This window comes from Panthera onca, chromosome D1 (assembly GCF_046562875.1).
Source record: "Panthera onca isolate mPanOnc1 chromosome D1, mPanOnc1 haplotype 2, whole genome shotgun sequence".
NCBI classification, from domain to species: Eukaryota; Metazoa; Chordata; class Mammalia; order Carnivora; family Felidae; genus Panthera; species Panthera onca.
The window spans coordinates 41,564,084-41,581,650 of NC_138348.1; the positions used below are offsets into that span (position 1 = coordinate 41,564,084).

The 17,567-nt window shown below is 50.9% G+C and overlaps 2 protein-coding genes across 4 annotated transcripts in view; one reads left to right on the forward strand and one right to left on the reverse strand.

The window, feature by feature from the left end:
* The window catches only part of OTOG (otogelin), a 90,872-nt gene extending 80,891 nt beyond the window's left edge, over positions 1-9,981 (reverse strand). The window contains exons 1-6 of the mRNA XM_078432621.2: positions 9,753-9,981; positions 5,601-5,723; positions 4,552-4,644; positions 4,213-4,367; positions 1,747-1,865; positions 198-403 (exon numbers count right to left, since the gene is read on the reverse strand). Coding sequence (XP_078288747.2) covers positions 198-403; positions 1,747-1,865; positions 4,213-4,367; positions 4,552-4,644; positions 5,601-5,723; positions 9,753-9,864 — 808 coding nt within the window. The 5' untranslated portion in view covers positions 9,865-9,981. The remainder of the gene's footprint in view (positions 1-197; positions 404-1,746; positions 1,866-4,212; positions 4,368-4,551; positions 4,645-5,600; positions 5,724-9,752) is intronic.
* A 2,606-nt stretch (positions 9,982-12,587) lies between these two features.
* The window catches only part of USH1C (USH1 protein network component harmonin), a 47,020-nt gene continuing 42,040 nt past the window's right edge, over positions 12,588-17,567 (forward strand). The window contains exon 1 of one of the 3 annotated variants that reach the window (XM_060606155.2): positions 12,588-12,728. In XM_060606155.2, coding sequence (XP_060462138.2) covers positions 12,693-12,728 — 36 coding nt within the window. In that variant the 5' untranslated portion in view covers positions 12,588-12,692. The remainder of the gene's footprint in view (positions 12,729-17,567) is intronic. The other 2 variants (XM_060606152.3, XM_060606154.3) reach the window with 2 other exon arrangements.

Genomic DNA, 17,567 nt, shown 5'->3' on the forward strand with positions numbered 1-17,567 from the left:
TATGACTCTTTTACCCACAAGGAAACGGAGGTTGAGTGACCACACACTTGGTAGGAAGGGGCCCTGACCCCCCACTGGGTCTTTAGTACCATGGGTACTGCCCCAAGACCTCTCCCACCTTTTCCAGCCTGACCTCCACCCAACCTCCTTCCTACTTCCATCCAAACCCCTCGAAGGCCACTTGCCCTGCACCTCACCATAGCTGGTCACCAGGTCATCCTGAGGGTCGGCGTTGTTGTTCCCACACAGCCCATGAGTCCAGCTCAGGAACTCTGGGCTCATCTTGATGTAGACGGCTGAGGCACCATCCCAGGCCAGCGTGAAGGCTGACTGATGCCGCACAAGGACGTAGCCAGCAAGCCTCTGCAGACTCACGCTCCCCATCACATGTGGCAGTTGGACTCTGCAGGACACAGCCCAGAGCTTCTGGGTGTTCACATCACCCCCACTCACCCAGTCCCGTCACCAAAGGACCCGCCAGCCCCACCTGCAGGAACCATCATGTACCCAGCGCCTGCCTCGTCCACACGCAACTGGTACCATGTGAATCTGAGGCCCCCACTTTCCCCCCTGACTTCCTGGGCATCTGAGGCCCACCATTAGGGAGAGATTCTTTTGTCTTCGGTGTTTAAAACTTGCTTTTTAAATTTGCAATTTCCCTGGCAGGGATAAATCTTAGAGTGTCTGAAGTTGCTAGATCCTTTCTCCTGGACGGGGAGAAATGGTATAAGCGGACATTTACTTGTTTTGTGTGTTTGTTTGGGGCTTTTTTTTTTTTTTTTTTTTTTTGGTGGGGAGCAAGAAAGGCATAAGAAGAGAAAGAAGCTGAGGGATATGGAAAACTAGGAGTGGAAGAAAAGATGGAGAGCCATTGCAGTCCCAACCACATTCCCAGTTTTACTGGGACAGGGTCTCCCAGCCAGTCTGGAATTTGGCAACTTTCAATCCACCAGAAAATCAGGAAAATAAAATTAAAGAAGGGTCTAACCAGCCAAAACTGGTACCCAAAGATCCATATACCAATCTTTTCACAGGAGAAACACCTGGGCTTTCAGGATTACATTCAGCGCCAGAAACCTTGGTTACCCAGTTTCCAGATTTGAAGCAGGAAATGACAATGGGAGAAGGGTCATTGCAGGAAGACCCCTTCCCCCAACCCAGCAGCAACATGAAGTGACAGCAGATAGCAAGGGAAGGAAAGGACAGTGAAGACAAGAGACAAGACAGATTTCAGAAAGAACCATGGTCTGGACCATCTGGTGTGGGGGCAAAGAGTCCTTATTCCTCTGGTCCCAGGCATCCCTGATGTCCCAGCAAGATAAATAACATTGAAATGACCCTATGTCATCAAAGAAGGGTGACAGTGTGCTTAATATCTATTCAAGGAGGCTTGAACTACATATGATCCATTCACAAAGATTCCCTTAAAAATGTGAAAGAAAAGAATTGAGCATGCTTGTAGTGTTATACCCTCAACTTTATCTGGAAAATTCTGATTTGAGTACCCACTGTCTGGGAAACCCACAGGGCCTTGAGTCTCCGAAAATCTTGAGGGACTCATCTTTCCACAAACCCAGCTGACTAGAAACCCAGCTGGCCTGCCAGTATGTTCCTGCTCTGATGGTGGAAACTGCTGTTTGCCCCTAGAAAACAATTTTCTTTAGGCTGGAGAAGAAAGGTACTCACCATCCCCCACCACTAGTGTCAGGGAGCAGGAGAGCTCAGGGCAGAAGGTGTTATAGTTACCTCACGCCTCCATGGGTGACCTCCTTGGCCAGACGGATCTCCTGCTCACTCGCAAAGAAGAGGCTGACAGACCTGGAGCAGGTGTAGGGGGAGGAGCCGCACTGCGGGTCGTTGTGCACCTGATTGGGGGGTTCAGAGGCCAGTGTGCAGGGCTCCCGCTACAGACCTGGCCCCGAGCTTCAGTTCTGAGCACAGTGGCACCCTGTGGAGCTTCTGCTAACGCCGATACCCTGCCCCCAGTGTGCCAAACACCATTCCTCTGTGATGTCTCCAGTCCCCACAACGCCACTTGACCAGGAGGTCAGAGCTATGATTATCTGCATCTCCCAGAGGGAGCAACTGATACTCAGAGAGGTGAAGTGATGAAGGTCACACACACACAGCCAGAATTCCAACTCAGGACGGAAGGTGAAATTTCAGGGTTCTTTCCAGCACACTGTGCTGGCTCCCTATTTCTGGATTTTTTGTTTTTTGCAATCCAGGTTATCCCATCAGATTGAAAGCCAAAGTAAAGTATATGCTCACACAGTCTCATACACACACACACACACACACACACACACACACACACCCCTCACATATTCACAGGGTACTCTCAATACATACACTATAAACACACTCCTGGCAGGATATAAACAAGACCCTGGCAGGCACAGTCTTGTCCTTCTCGGCACACATAGGCACATGTCACCCCTGTGCTGCCTGTCACATATGCATCTCCTCTGTCCCCTCCTCAGACAGGACCCACCCCCCAAAGCCATAGGACCCAAGAGAGGGAGAAGAACTGAGGTCCCTAGGGCTTAGGGAAAAGTCTGAAAATGTTTCTTCCCGGTGTGGAAACTCTTCCCAGGAGTAAACCTTCCACTAGATTACTGTTAAATGTGTTTAAGCAGGCTGGAGTCATTTCATCTAGAAGTGGGGCCTGTAAAAACCACCTCACAGTCTAATTAAATTTTTCAAACTTTTGGACCATGACCCACGGTAGGAAATAGAAATGTATACATATATAAATAAAACAAAAGTTTTACAAAATAGTGTTTACTCCTGTTCATGTGCAATGCATCCTTATAATATTTTCTTTCCTTTCTCTTTCTTTCTTTCTTTCTTTCTTTCTTTCTTTCTTTCTTTCTCTCTCTCTTCCTTCTTTCCTTCCTTCCTTCCTTCCTTTCTTCCAGTTGGGACTTATTAAGTTGATTTCATAATCCGCAAATGTGTGGCATCCCGTTAGTCTAAGTAATTGACACATACCCATCATGAAATGACAGTCATGAAAGATCCTGATGTGTGATACCAAAGCAGAGAGGGCAGAATTGCTCAGCCCATCCAGGGCATGGTCCTTGGGGCAGGCCCTGGGCAGGTCTATGCCTGAGAGAGAAGGACACACCCAGCTAGCAGAGGGGTGACACTGAGCACTAGGATTTCCCCAAACTCCCAGCCCGCTGGCCCTAACTCAGTACTGACCAAGGTGCCCCTCAGAAGAGCTGGCTCCCCAAGTAGACTTTTCTCCAGATGGAGGTACTGACCAGTGCCTGAAGCTGATGCCCCACTCAACACAAGGAGCAAGCATGTAAATCAGGCCTGCCTGACAGTGAGTCTCAGACATGTGTTCATATACTAGACAAACTCTGACTGAGCACTAATCTGGGTACAAGGAACACCGAATGAGAAGACATGGTCCCTGCCTGGAAAGCTTATATCTGGTAGAGAAGACCAACCTGGAAACAGACCTTTGTGAGAAAAATGCACTGACAATGTAACAATGAATGCAGAACTTTGATTACACAGGGATTATACAGGCTCTCAGAAGAGCCCCTGAGCCAGCTTAGGTCAGCGCATCCAGAAGGGCTTCTTAGAGGCGGTAACTATGAACTGAGTCATCCAGGACCTGCCATTCCCTCTGAGGCACAGTGCTCTTTCTTATCTCAGATCTTTAGCACCCAAGTTCCCTTTACCTAGAACGTTCTCACATCCATCTTTTACCCCTGGGACCCTTCACTTGGCTAACTCCAATTCATTCATCAGTTCTTCACTTAAATGTCACTTCCTCCAGGAAGTCTTCCCTGATCATCATCCTTCCTAACGAGGAAGGTAGGTTTCCATCACGTGCTCTTCTAACATTTGGCGTTTCTCCTCTGAAGCACTCAGTTGTACTTGAAATGATTCATTTGATCTGATGTCTACTGTAAGTTCCGTGTGGACAGAGACCACATCTGTGTTGTCATCCACAAGGCCACCACCAAGCCTTGTGCCAGGAAGAGTACAAGTACGCACTTAATACCTAATGAGTGAGTGACTGAATCAGTCACTGGCCAGGGGCATCCAGGAGTGGGTGGGTGAGAGAGGACTGTGGGGCCTGCAGCTCCTTCCAGGTGTAGACTCTCTAACTCTCCCACGGAGAGGCCAGGCCAGTACAACCTCCGGAGCCTAGTGGAAACTTCTAGATGGGCAGGGTAGGGAAGGCCTCACCTGGACTGAGAAAGTCTGCCCCTCGGGTTCATGGCGCCCTGCCAGGGTATAGCTGCCCTTCCCAGAGAAGTAGTAGTACAGGCCATCAAATGTCTCCACATGGTGCTGTCCCCATGCCCGGCAGATGCTGTCCCGCTCAGGGCCGGCATTGTACACTGTACCAGAGAAGAGAGAACCTGTCCGTACAGTTGCAGTGGGCACCAAGCTAGAGGCCGGTGGGTTCCAGAGCTGGCAGAGAACCCCCACACACACCCCAGCCCAGGACCCCCAGGCCTCAGGCCCTCAAGCTCTCCCTGTACCCAGGGCCAATCCCAGGGGTGGGATGGAGCCCAGACCCACCCATCTGGCAGCGTGGCCCAGTGGCATTGAAGCGTCTGCAGTCACAGAAGGCTGGGTACACACACTCGCCCCCGTTGAAGCAGGAGAACAAGTCTGCATGGGAGACACAGAAGGCACCTCCCCATTGAGCCGAGATTGGCAAAACCCAGTGATACAGCACCTCCCTCGTGCCAGGGCACCAGACCCAGCACTCCCAGAGCTGCACAGAACTCAGATCCCACCATAGGTAGCCCCAACATGCCTCAGTAGCTAGCTCTAATGGGGACACAAGTAGGATGCCTCAAACCTGGCTGGCTGTCTTCCTCCCTGACAGACAGGGGGTGTGGGGTCTCAGAGTACCTGTCCTCAGCATGCATCAGGTGGCCCCCAGACTGGCTCCATCTGGGCCTTCAGCTCCCTGTGCTAAAAGTTCCTGGCTACCAGACAAGGCAGGCAGACTGAGAGTATGGAGCCTGTGGAGTGCCCAGAGATCTTCAAGTACCATTTTCCTCCCTTTCCTTATGCTTAGGGGAAGAGGCTTAAGCATGAACCAGGGAAGGGGGAGATGTCTCACATTTGGAATACAGTAGACAGAAAGGCCACAGAGGAAAAGAAAACAAAGTAGAGCAGAGTGTGGTGAAGGAAGGAGCCATGATGCAAGACAAAGGGCCACAGACACAGGACAGGGTAAAGGTAGAGGCCACAGACACAGGGCAGGGTGAGGGGAGAGGCCGCAGAAACAGGGTGAAGTGGGAGGGGGAAATAACCACTAAACAAGGAAACACAATCTCACTAGCATCAGATAGTATGAGAGAGAAAAGCCACAGGGCCATGGTCGTAAGAACAGGACACTGCAGAGGAAGACATGGTCATAAGAACAGGACACTGCTCTCCTCAGCCAGGAAGGAGAAAGCAAAATGGAGTTGGAGACCGGGGCTGGAAAAGGTGGAAAGACACCCCTTTCTGGGGAAAAAAGGTCACAAGAGGCCCTGAAGAAAGCCTGCCCTGCCCTCACAGGTTTCCCTGCGGGCCAGGACCTTCCCATGGGCTGCAGGGAGGGGGCCACTTACAAGATGGTGCACATTTGGCCCGATGGAGCCGTCTTTCCCAAGAGGACATGGCCAAGGAGTCCAGGACTTCAGCCCCCTTTTCAAAACAGAAGGAAGAGAACTCGGTCAAGGGCTGATGACCTTCTAGGGGTCATGCCCCTTCCTGTCCATCACCTGGAGGAGGAGACGCCCTGCCCCTCAGTGCCCCCAACCAGCCCACCTCTGTAGGCCCACTTCTGAGAGGTCTGGAACACAGAACTCTCAGGCCTGCCCTAGAGGAGTGAAGGCTGGTTTTTATCCTCCAAGGTGGCATCTCGGTGGTCCGAACACAGTTCCTCTGCTCCATGCTCCAATATCCCCCAGCTTCCACTCCTTTCTTCTCTCCCTCCCAGCGCAACACAAAACCCCCTTGTCTGGAGAACAAATACTCACCACAGAAACCACATGAGGCAGACCGAGGAAACAAAGGCAGCCCCTCTCCCCAGGTCAGCGGAACATCTCACCCCATCCTCCACTCCAACCTTCCACACAGGTCACCACCCACCATCCTCAGAATGCAGCTCCAAGCAAGGACTTTCCCTGATACCATAAATCTGGGGAGGCCACAAGCAAAGAGAGCCGAGAAATCCTATCTTCCAGACCGGAAATCCCAACATGTGGTCTCTCGAGATATAAACCATCTGAAATTCGAACTGTCCCAAACATCAGATGTGTTCAGTCACCACACGGCTAGCTGACTTGGACACCTGACTTCCTGGACCCTAGTGTGAGGTGTCTCATGTCACCTGGGACTGGGGTCCTGGGTGCAGCAGGCTCCTCACCTCTCAGAGCCCTGGCTTCCCCATTTGTATAGCTTCCCAGATCTCATGTTCTTGTTCCCGGGGCCAACCAGGCACCAACCACACTGTGGGTATTTCTCACACGTCTTCCTCCCTCATTGTCATCTCTGCATCCTCAAGCAGAATCCCCAGCCTCCGGCCAAGGACTCAGACAGAACCCTTGGTCCCTGGAGCCCAAGCTCAGTTCTCTGCTCCTCCTTGGCAGGCCCAGTCTCTCTACCTCATCCCTGGGCACTCCCTCCCTCCCTTTTCACCATCTTGCTAACCCCTGGAAGATTACCAGCCCCTCCCTGGCCAGGTTTCAGTGTTCTTGTCCCACATTGGCCCCTGGTTCCCAGGTCCTCCCTGGCTCTCCTTACCCTCCAGACCCAGCCAAAGCCCCAGGAGTCAGGCTTCCCACCGTGGTCGTAATCAATCTCACAGGGCCTCGGAGACCATGGGAAAAACGATCACCATCAGCATCCCATAGGCCCTGAAGAGCTCTTAATGAAGCCTGGTCTTTGTGTCTTTCCACTCCTTGCCCCCTCCTCAGATGTGGCTCCTGAGATCAGTGTTAATGAAGGTAAGATAGCCAGTGCTTGCAGTGCAAGGCCATTTTCTGGAAAACATTTTAAATCTTGCCCAAATGATTCGTCTTCAGTATAGATCAGAAGTTCTTAATCATTTTGATGCCAAGGACCCTTTTGACAATCTAGTGAAGCCTAGCAACCCATTCTCAGAATAATGTCTATAAATGCATAAAATAAAACAGAAGATTACAAACATACCGATTATATTGCAATATAGTTACAAAAATATTTTATAAAAATGATTAATAATATTTGTGCTTGTTTATTAATACATTAAATAGCAAGATAGCAGCAGGTCTTAACATTGCCAGAGTTTGGAAGTAGTGAGTTTACATGAGATCTGGAAATATCAACAACTGTAAGGTGATATGAAAATATATGTGATTTCTACTGGTGACAGGCACAGACACTGCTATTGCTGCACTGTGGTTTGTAGCCTGTAGTAATAATTAAAGGGGATGCTAAATTTCAGTTAAATTGAGGATCCTGTGAATAACAATGTGAGTTTTTTTCCCCATCCTGGTCTATACCCTCAATTCTCTGGAGAATGGCTGAGTTCTACAGGAATGTGGCAGTACTGAAGTAAAGGTTGGCTGACTGCTAGTCTGGGACCTCCACCCTTACCGATGAGGTTATTCCAGGCAAAAGCCCTCGAAGGATCCCCAGGTTCACTTTCTAGCTAATGACCTCATTCTCCCACTCCCATTGAGTAGCTTTAAAGGAAGGTCATTCCAACCCCTTATTTGCTCTAAGGAATAATGTGAGAAACCTACTGGACTTGGCTGATCCAGAAGCTTCCCAGAGGAAAACGGAGGGAGGCTTACCCTGGAATCTGTTAAGAAAGGAAGCCGGCCAGCAGAATGAGGTGCTTGGGTAAGGATAATTTTCCCCACTAAAACACAGGGATTCCTGGAGTTCTGGGGGGCATTGATGTTGTGGGGAAACAAGCTGGCTCCACCAGGAGACCTTGTTTCACCTGCTTTCGAGGGCCCCAGCAGGTCATCCTTGATTTCATCTTATATAAAAAGAGTAACAACATTGTCTTTCAACTCAAACTGCATCTGGCCGTGATTCTAAAACTTGAGGCCTGGAAAAGTGGGCAGACAGAAATAAAGAGCCTAGATAATCCACACCTTACAGAATAAGCATGCTTTCCTCCTGCCTTGGGGGTCTTCATTCATACCTATTTCCAAAAGACAGGTATTTGGGGCACATTGTTTTCTAGTATAAACAATACTCCCCAACCTGCTGGCCACAAAGAGCTGGCCACAAAGAGCTGATCCTGAAGGCCAAGGTGCATGAGTTGAGGTTCAAGATCCTCTGTGGGACCTGGTTATGGGTGGGCTGGATTTGTAACATGTCTGTAGTTGGAGAAAAGACACATGCAGGACAGGATTGAAAAGAGAACCTGAGTCGCCTGATCCAGAGACCAAAAAAAATTGGCAAAGGGGGAAAACAAACTACCACCTCTCCTGAAAGCATGAGGGTGGGCAACAGATTATGGTGCAGACTCAGAGGATAATAGTTTGGGGCTCCCTTTCCCAACCAGCCCTTCCTCACAAACCCCACCAAGTGGCCCGATTTTCGTCTCTCCTCTCTAGGTATCCTTGCTGGAGCATGGCTCAAGATATGGAGTGGGGCCTCTTACAGGGCTTTGTACTTTCCCAGACCAGGCAGGGAGGAGAAAACTCAACTCACCTAAACCCTCACCTTCTTGCTGTCACCCCAGGACGGGGGGAGAGTTCAGCTATGTCCTGATTGCATCTTAGTGCCCTCCTCCGCAAACAAAACAAAACAAACAAGACCAAAACCAAACTGAGCCGACTACAGGGTCCCAAGAGATTAGGAAAGTGGGAATAGAGCCATCTCGTAAATTTGCACACTTCAGACGTATACTAGGAACAGTGTTTGTTTCCTTCCAAATAACTGCAGAGACAACCTTCCTGCAACCTACAGAGCTCCCTGCCAGCCCCAGTCCCAGAGAGAAATAAGCCCCTGCCCAGTGAAGACCCCTTCCCAGGGCCTCCTCTTTCTTACCTGGCCTCCTATCACTGTTGTAGCATCCTCTATGGCAAGGGTCACCTCCTGAGAGCTGTGGCTAGATGAGAAATAAGTCTAACATGGGCGAGGGGATAGTAATGGGCCATACATCCCCACCACCTCCAAGCCTCCCCCCTACCCTCTGTGCTAAAACCCTGGGGTCATCCATACTAGAAACAAAGATGGGAGCCGCGGATGCAGTAGCCACAGGCTTGCCCCTACTCACCTGGGATCCCGGGCAGGCTCGGGCTGCAGCACTGGATTGCCCTGGGCTGTGGGTGCCGTGGGGGCTGCGGCTGGGAAGGGGGATTGCTTTCCACTCAAGCCAGGCCTCTCTTTGTTGGGTCTCCCACCACCTAACCCCCCACCTGCTAGGAAGCCTCTTCTGCATCCCCCCATTCTCTCTCCCTACAGACTTCAATCCTTTCTCCCTCTCTCTGGCGACCTCTCTTACAAGGGTCTCCTCCCTCTTTCCTCCTACTCTCTGTGCCCCAGTTCTCTCTAGCTCCCCACCTGGGGTCTCTTCCATCCTGCCTAACTTGGGACCCATTCCCCTGGCTGTCGCCGGCCTCTTTTTCCTTCCGCGTCCCCTCCGACCCTCTCCTTGGCCGTGGCCCTGCCCTCCCTCAAACCTCTTTTTCCTCCCTCTCTGAAACCTGGCCAGGCCGGTTCTCCTAAAAGTTCCCCCCGGCCCCTGGCTTCCCCTAGCCCACACCCTTTCTCACCGAGAGCCTGCACCCTCAGGGACGGGCTCGTCGGCTCACCCCAGGGCAGCGAGACGCAGGCGAGTAGCAGGCAGAGCGCGGGCGCGGGGGCGCGCGGGGCCCGGGCCCCCATAGGGGCGCAAGGGGACTGGGAAGCCTGAACGCAGGATCGGGAGCCCGAGTGTCTGTCCCGGCGAACGCAGGGTCACATCTCCACTCGGCGACCGCAGTCCCTCTCACTCTCTGGCCTGAAGGTTCCCCTGGCCCCTCCTCCCAGGCGCTGGGCTCCTCCCGGAGCTAGAGTGACAGGACTGCCCCGCTCATTACCATAATTTAGGCGCCAGATCTCAGCCCTGCCTTTGCCCCACGTGACCTGTGGCTGCCCCTCCCCAGGGGAGGCTGGATTCAGATCACTAAGCCTTAAGTTCCCCGGTGGAGCAAGGAGATAGCAAGTGCAGCCCCCAACATCCCTTACCCTTCAAAGATCCCCAACTCAGAAACCTGGGTTTTGGAAAGCCCTTCCACCAGACACCCAAGATGCTTGTGTGAGTCTGGTCTTCCACTCTCCTTTACAGAAGCCCTGGGACATGCCGCTGGGTGGTCCGTTGTCAGTATCAGAATCAAACCTGCAGAATCCTAGCACCACTCACCATTACAACTTCCTGGTTCCCCAAGTCCCTACTCTACCTGTTCTGAGCACCTCTAGGGAATGAATCATGACTTAGTCCTCTGTATGTCCAGCACTAGTTCAGGCCCCAGCTCAGAAAATGTTGACTGAATGACAGAAGTGCCTCACACTCCCATATTATTGATCCCATCAAGGCCAGACTTTAACAACAACATACAAAAACAAACAAATAAAAACACTTTAATTTTGAACAAGATATACTCCCTCTAGAAGGAATTGTTTAACGTTGGAAATGTGGGCTTGGCAGCCTTGGGAACCTGTGTATCACTCCCTTGGCTAACTAAGTGTTGGAACACAAACCAGATGCAAGTCTTGCAGAAATTATGATGATAATGGTGGTGGTGGACTCAGTATATAAACTTGGAATGCATTCATTTATTCATCCATTGAACAAATTTGTTGAGCATCTATTTCTTACCACACCTTGTTCTGGGAATATAGTGGGAAATAAAGCACACATCCCCACAGAGAGTATTTGGAGCTGTAGGCATAGATGAGAAGAAGAGGAGGGAATCAAAGATGGAGACTTAAGGAGCCCTGGTTAGGGAATGGGTGAAGACAAAACTTGAAAAGGAACATTCACAGGAGAGGAGAGACAGGACTCAGTGCTGTCCTCAAAACCAAAAGATAAAGCATTTAAAGAAGGAGAGAGCCTGTGGGAGTGGTGGTCATGGAAAACGACTGAGGTGGCCAGTGGACTGCATTCCCCTTGTAAGGACATTTGCCACTTTGCCTGGATTCTATGAAATAACAGCCATATGACTTAGTTAACAGATGTAGAAAATCAACAAAGTAAGTTAGAGGAGAATATATTTTATGTGTCTTTCCTGGACCTTTGAAAATCCCACATTCTTCACCTTTTATCTCTGCCTTAACTAGTTAATACTAAGGTGAGAACATGGATAATATTTCAAGCTTCTTCTCCAGGAAGGATTTATATCCTAAAGTAGGCAATAATTTAGCTCAAATAAAAACAAGTCTGTTGGCAAAGCTTCAGCCACTGGGGATAAGATGAAAAGGAGGGGGGTCTTTAGGTGTCCCTGAAGTTATGATTATAAGTGGTTCAGTCTTTTGGGTTGCTGTCCATCTCCCTGTCCCCTGCTCCCTGACACGGTGCACACAGATCAGGCTCCCACCATGGGTTAAATCCAGGCACAAGCTCCAAGATTAAAGGTCCCACTCGCTCTCATTCACACCTATTTTTATCACCTCTTTCCTAATCCACTCTTTCCTCTCAGTTTGTCCCAGGCTTGGTTCATCATTGTCTTTGTACCCCAGCCCTAGACCTAGGAGTTGAGCGAACTTTGGCTGAATAAATCAAATGAATCAGATGGGGGTCTGGGCCCTGGGTAAAGGTCAGCAGTAAATCAGGATGTCACTGCCAGGCCCTTCCATGCCTCAGTGAGCGTGTGTGTGTGTGTGTGTGTGTGTGTGTGTGTGTGTGTGTGTGTGTGTTTGGAGTGAGATTGGGCTAGGGATGTGGGATGGAAAGTTGGTTCGGGAGGGGCACTGCCACCCACTGGTTCAGGCCTCTGTGAGCCTCTTAAGACCCAGACTGAAGGGATTCACAGATCAAAGATTTCTTCCTAATGGGAATAAGCCCATGGAGGAGGCCTTATAGAATTGCACTGGAGGTGAGATGCCTGGCAGTGGGTGAAAGCCTCAGGAGTGCACGAATGTGCCTCTATTTGCGCATCCATTGATTATCCCTACCCACTGATGTGAGTCTCAGGACCTCCACAAAAAAGTAGTCTGACCCCCCCCAAAAAAGTTTCAAACCTCCCCAGGCCTCCTGAGATCCTCTCCCTCAACTGCTTGTGTTTGGGGGAGCACAAGGTCTCACTGGCAGTGAGTGACAGGGTTGAGATTCTGTCTAACTCCAGTTCTGCCTAACTCCAGATAATAAACAACAAAACAACGCACATTCGTTGAAGACTCACTAACTATCACGGTCTATTTAAACTCCCTACACCCGTGTAGATTTCATCGAACCCTCCAAGGGGAGGGCCAGCATCGAGTTCAATCACCGCCGCCACCACAACATACACACAGTCGGGGACATTTGCTCCGGAGGGCGTCTGTGGGAGGCGACGAGCTTCCGGACAGGTGTTCTGGACGGCCCAGCGGCCCCGCCCAGGCCCCGCCCCTCCGCGCCCAGGCCACGCCCCCACCGCTCCCAGGGCTGCCGGATCTCGTTGCGGCTCCTGCCGGCTTGGGGCCGCCAGGCATCCGGAGTAGCGAGTTGTGTGGCGACGCTGCGATCTGGCCCAGCCATGGACCGGAAGGTGGCTCGAGAGTTCCGGCACAAGGTCAGAGCTTTTTAGGGGCCCCTAAAGCGTCCAGGACTCCGGAGTCCTGGACAGGGTGAGTGGGGGATTGTCAGACCGAGTGCCACCCCTCCCTTTTCCAGCCCGGACTTAGAGCTGTGGATGCACTGGGACCCCTGAGAGTCGTTTGATTTCCAGCTGGGATCCCCAGTGAAATAAGGGAGGGGACACTAAGACTCCAGGTGTGGGAACCCATAAACCGATCTCCAGAAAATGCCCTTTCTCCTTCTGCTCTCCAAGGGTGGGAACTTCTCTGGGGTTGGAATTCCTTCCAGCCTTGGCCTGAGGACAGGGTGCTTCTCTGACATGCCCCATAGTCAGTCCCCCAGCTCCTAGTGCCCCAAGCTCAGGGCTGTTGGAGCATATGGAGAGGGTATGGGACAGTGTCTGAGAGGTGAGAATTGGTGGGAAGGAAAACTGGTCATCTCTCTCTGTCCTTTGACCTCAAAACATGAGTTAGAAGCACTTTAGGGAGCCTTTCCCCACTTCAGGGCGCCTTTCCCCACTTCAGGGCATATCTTAGGGCCTGAGAAGCAAGCCCCTGGCACTGACAAGGGGGCAGTGGGAGGAAGGGAGGAGGTACGGAGAGTCAGCCAGACTCTTCAGACGGAGCTATATCTCCCCTGGTGTGTCCCAGTAAGGGACATCAAGGATGGTTCAGGATTCTCAGGCCCTCACAGAAGGGGGCTGGATTTCACCCAGGGTATTTCCAGAACTGTTTCCAGAGCTGTGTGGGAGTTGCTGAGGTCCTGAGACCAGAGAGGACCATTGGAGGTAACCCAGCAGACCTCCCCACTAAGACTTAGGATGCTTCAGAGCCCAAGGGTGAAGCCAGGGGATCTGGAGCCACCCACAGGCTTTGCCTGAGGGACAGGTGACTCTGTGCCCTGAGGCCATCACAGAGCCCGATGGGGCAGTGTCTTTAGACCAGGCCAAACCTCTTCCCAGGCCTGAGGGAGGAGAGCTCAGGTAGGCAAAGTCAGGGTGCTTAACCCCTCTCTCCTCACAGAGAGGCCCAGGGAGCCAGAGGAGCCAGTCAATGTAGAGGCCACAGGAGCTAAGGGCCAGGGGGAATCATTCAGTTAATAAATGTATTTGGAGTACCCACTCAGTGCCAGACCTCATCTGTGCCCTCACATTGCTAGCTGCACAAGCGGGAGGCAGACCCTACATTAATAATTACCCACGACTGGGTGCTGAGTGTTGGGATCAAGGTTTGGTGGGAGTACGAAGGAGGAAGCTCACACTGGCAGAAGTCTCCTAAAAAAGAGGGCTTGGGTATTCTAAGGATGAGAGATAGCTGGAAATTCAGCAGGAGTTTGGGGCTGGTGACTAGCAAGGGGAGCATGAAACTGTTCACCAGTGCATCCTGTTGTGCAGAGACGTGAGGGGAGAAATTTCAGCCGCAGGGGACATTTGGTGAGTGTAGATTTCAGGCAACCCACTTCAAAGGAGCACAGCCTCTCATCCCCACCGCAAGGCTCAGGCTTGAATTTCAGTTTCCTGCCCCTGAGCAGAAAGTAATGTCAGGTCCTCTTTTGCCTCTTCCCTGTGGGTACTATCTTTGCCTCTCTTTCAAGAATTACCTATGGAGTCCCTGGTGTCTGACTTGCCCTGGAGTTAGCCCCTGTTTCTCTTCACCAGGGCCTGCAGGTTCCAAAGGACTTCGGGTCTTCGTGTTTCCATTGCCCTGCTCTTCCTCATCACAGGAGTCATTACCTATTTATGCCCCTGTGTGTGCAGGCGGGGCCGGCGCCATGTGGGCAAGGCCTAGGCTGGACTTTGTGCCCTGCAGCCTCCAAGACGGCAGGAGCCTTCGCCTCCCAGGTTGAGATCATCTAGGAACTAGGGAGAGAGGACAAAGCAGCAGAGGATACAGATGGGGGCGCACAGCCATACTGGGTGAAATTTACAGCTTCTGTTGATTGTTTTCTAGGTGTCCCTTCCTTAGTGCTGTAGTGCAAATTTACCCCTTGGGAATGGTTTGTAATGAAAATCTTTATCTGTTGGGAGTAGCACTAAAAGTGGTATATTGTCATGGAAAGTGCTGTGTGGCCTTGAGCAAGTTATTAACCTCTCTGTGCTTCCGCTCTTTGATTTGTTAAATGAAGATAACAATAATATTTGCCTACTAAGTTTCTTGTGAGTGTTGGGTGAGATCTACACGGGTGTAGGGAGTTTAAATAGACTGTGATATTTAGTGAGTCCTCAACAAATGTCCATTGTTGTTGTCTGTTATATGAAGTTGGGTAGAACTGGGGTCAAATCTCAACCCTGCCACTCACCGCCAGTGAGACCTTGGGCAAGCCATTTAATCTCACTGAGTTCTAGTTTCCTCGGCTATGAGATGAGGTTTACAGTGCTTACCACACTGGACAGTTAGGATTAAATAGGAATTCAAGTACTGGCTACTCTGGACCTGTGGTAACCATTTGGTCCATGGCCACCCGCAGATACCTGCAGAGCATCCTGTTGGATGAGCCAGCAGGCTCCAGGCTATTGAGTAGAGTCCCTTTCTCTGGGCTTGTGCAGTTTCCCAAGGACATCAGCAGTACTTACATGCCCTTCCCAGTCACCACCTGGGGCCAGGATACCAAGGAGAGGGAAGGGGAGCATCAGAGACCAAGTAAGCCTCGTCCCCAGAGAACCAGATTTTCAAAAGAAGGCTGTCCTTCTGCTCACTGTGCCTGCATGTTGGAGGAACTTGGTTACTCATTTGCTCAAAAAGTTTTTGTTGCCTGTTCAGTAATCATTCATTTATGGATATCTGTAGTGTACCCTGCCGAGGCCAGGCCCCTGGGGGCAGGAGGAAGGGGATCAATAAGAAGGTCAGAAAGGCCCCCTGCCTTCCAAGGTTTTACTAATCATTCATGCAGTAAACGTTGACTGAGCTCCTAATATATGCCCAACATTACTCTAACCGTTGAATAATAAAACAAAGTCCCTGGCTCCTTAGTACACTCTAGTGGGGAAGACAGACAGTTAACAAGTAAACCAATACAAGTATCATACAATGCAAAGTAGTGATACATGTCATAAAATAAACTAGGATGAGAGGACAGAGAGCAACCAGTTGGTTGTCAGGAAGGCCTCTCTGAAAAGGTGATATTTGAACAGACATCTAGAAAGAAGGGAGGGAAGGAGCCATTCCAAGGAGTGGAAGAACTTGGAAGAATATTCCAAGAGGAGGGAACAGTAAAATACAAAGGCCCTGAAGCCTTTAGGAACAGCAGGGAGGGTGGTGTTTCTGAGAGGAATTACAGATTGAAGAGTAATGGGTGATGAATTAGAGTGGGGTGGGGGCCTGTAGACCAGGGTCAGGACTTGGGGTTTTGTTCTCAGAGTGATGAGAAGCCAGCAGGGGAGTGACACGACTGCCTTGCACCTTACACGAGGGATTGTTCTGAGTGCTGGTAGAGAGCAGACTGAAGGGGCCAGGCGTGGAAGGGGGACCCCAGGCAGGAGGCTCCTACAGCAGCCCAGGCCAGAGGTGGGGGCTTGGACGAGCATGAGGAGCAGTCAGACCCCGGACATGAGAAAAGGTAGACCCAGTGGGTTCTGGTGATGGGTGGCTGTGGGTGTGGAGAGGGAGGCATCAAAGGGGAGTCTACATTTTGGGAGGAGCAGGTTGGTGGGGACAAGATGGGAGGTGATGGAAACCAAGAGTTCCATTTTGAATGTTGTAAGTTTGAGATGCCTGTTCAAGCATTAAGTAGAGAGGTGACAAAGAAGGCCAGGAGCTGTGGGAGTCTGAAGATGGGGGGAGAGATCTGTGCTGGAGATAAGCTGCAGTGAGTCCTTGAGGAATAAATGGTAGCTCAACCTCTGAAACTGATGAGGTGACGTAGGGACACAGTGAAGAGGAAAAGAAGACCCAGGACTGCACCAGGGCACCCCAACCTTTAGAGGAGAGGAAGAGAGGAAGGAACAGCAAGGGAGGTAGGAGAAGCAGGGGAAGAGGGCATGATCAGGTGTGCCAAGCACTGGGTCAAATGCCACCAACTAGGGGTGCCTGGGTGGTGCAGTGAGTTAAGCATTCAACTCTTGATCTCGGCTCAGGCTGTGATCTCATGGTTCATGAGTTTGAGCCTCGCACTGGACTCTGCACTGGTGGTGGGGGAGCCTGCTTGGGATTCTGTCTCTTCTTCTCTCTGCCCCTCCCCTGCTTGTTCTCTCTCTCTCTCTGTTTCTCTCAAAAGAAGTAAATAAACTCTAAAAAATTTAAAAATGGAAACAAATGCCACCAACTAGCCAGCAAGACACAGGTGTCTTGAAAGGATGAAGAATAATAAAACAAGAACCAAATATACCCAGTACTACCCAGGGGTAGTGCTCTGAAGGCCTGAGGAGAAGTGTGACTGGATCCATTCATTCCAGCAACATTTATGGAGTGCCCACGGCCTGCTAGCTGCTGAGAATATAGAATCTGTGTTCATTTACTTAGTTCTGGTCAACAAACACTTAGCACTTACTATTTGCCAGGTACCGTGCCAGGCATTAACTCAATGAATAATAATAAAAAAAAAAAAAACGATTAGGGTCTCAAAGAAGGATGAAATCCTATGAAATAGGTACTTTCATCCCCATTTTATGAGGAAACTGAAGCCCAGAGAAGTGCAGAGTCAGCCGGGGAAGGGGCTTGTTGGCCTCACCCTGCCACACTCCTCCCAGGCCCGTGTCTGGGCCACACACAGATTAGTGGGGAGACAGGAGAGTAAAGAGAGAATGTACAACACAGCTTGGTGAGTGCTGTGGCAGGGGTGGGAACTAAGTGGTGTCACGTGCGCAGAATGACAGCACAGGACTTGTGGGGGAGCATGA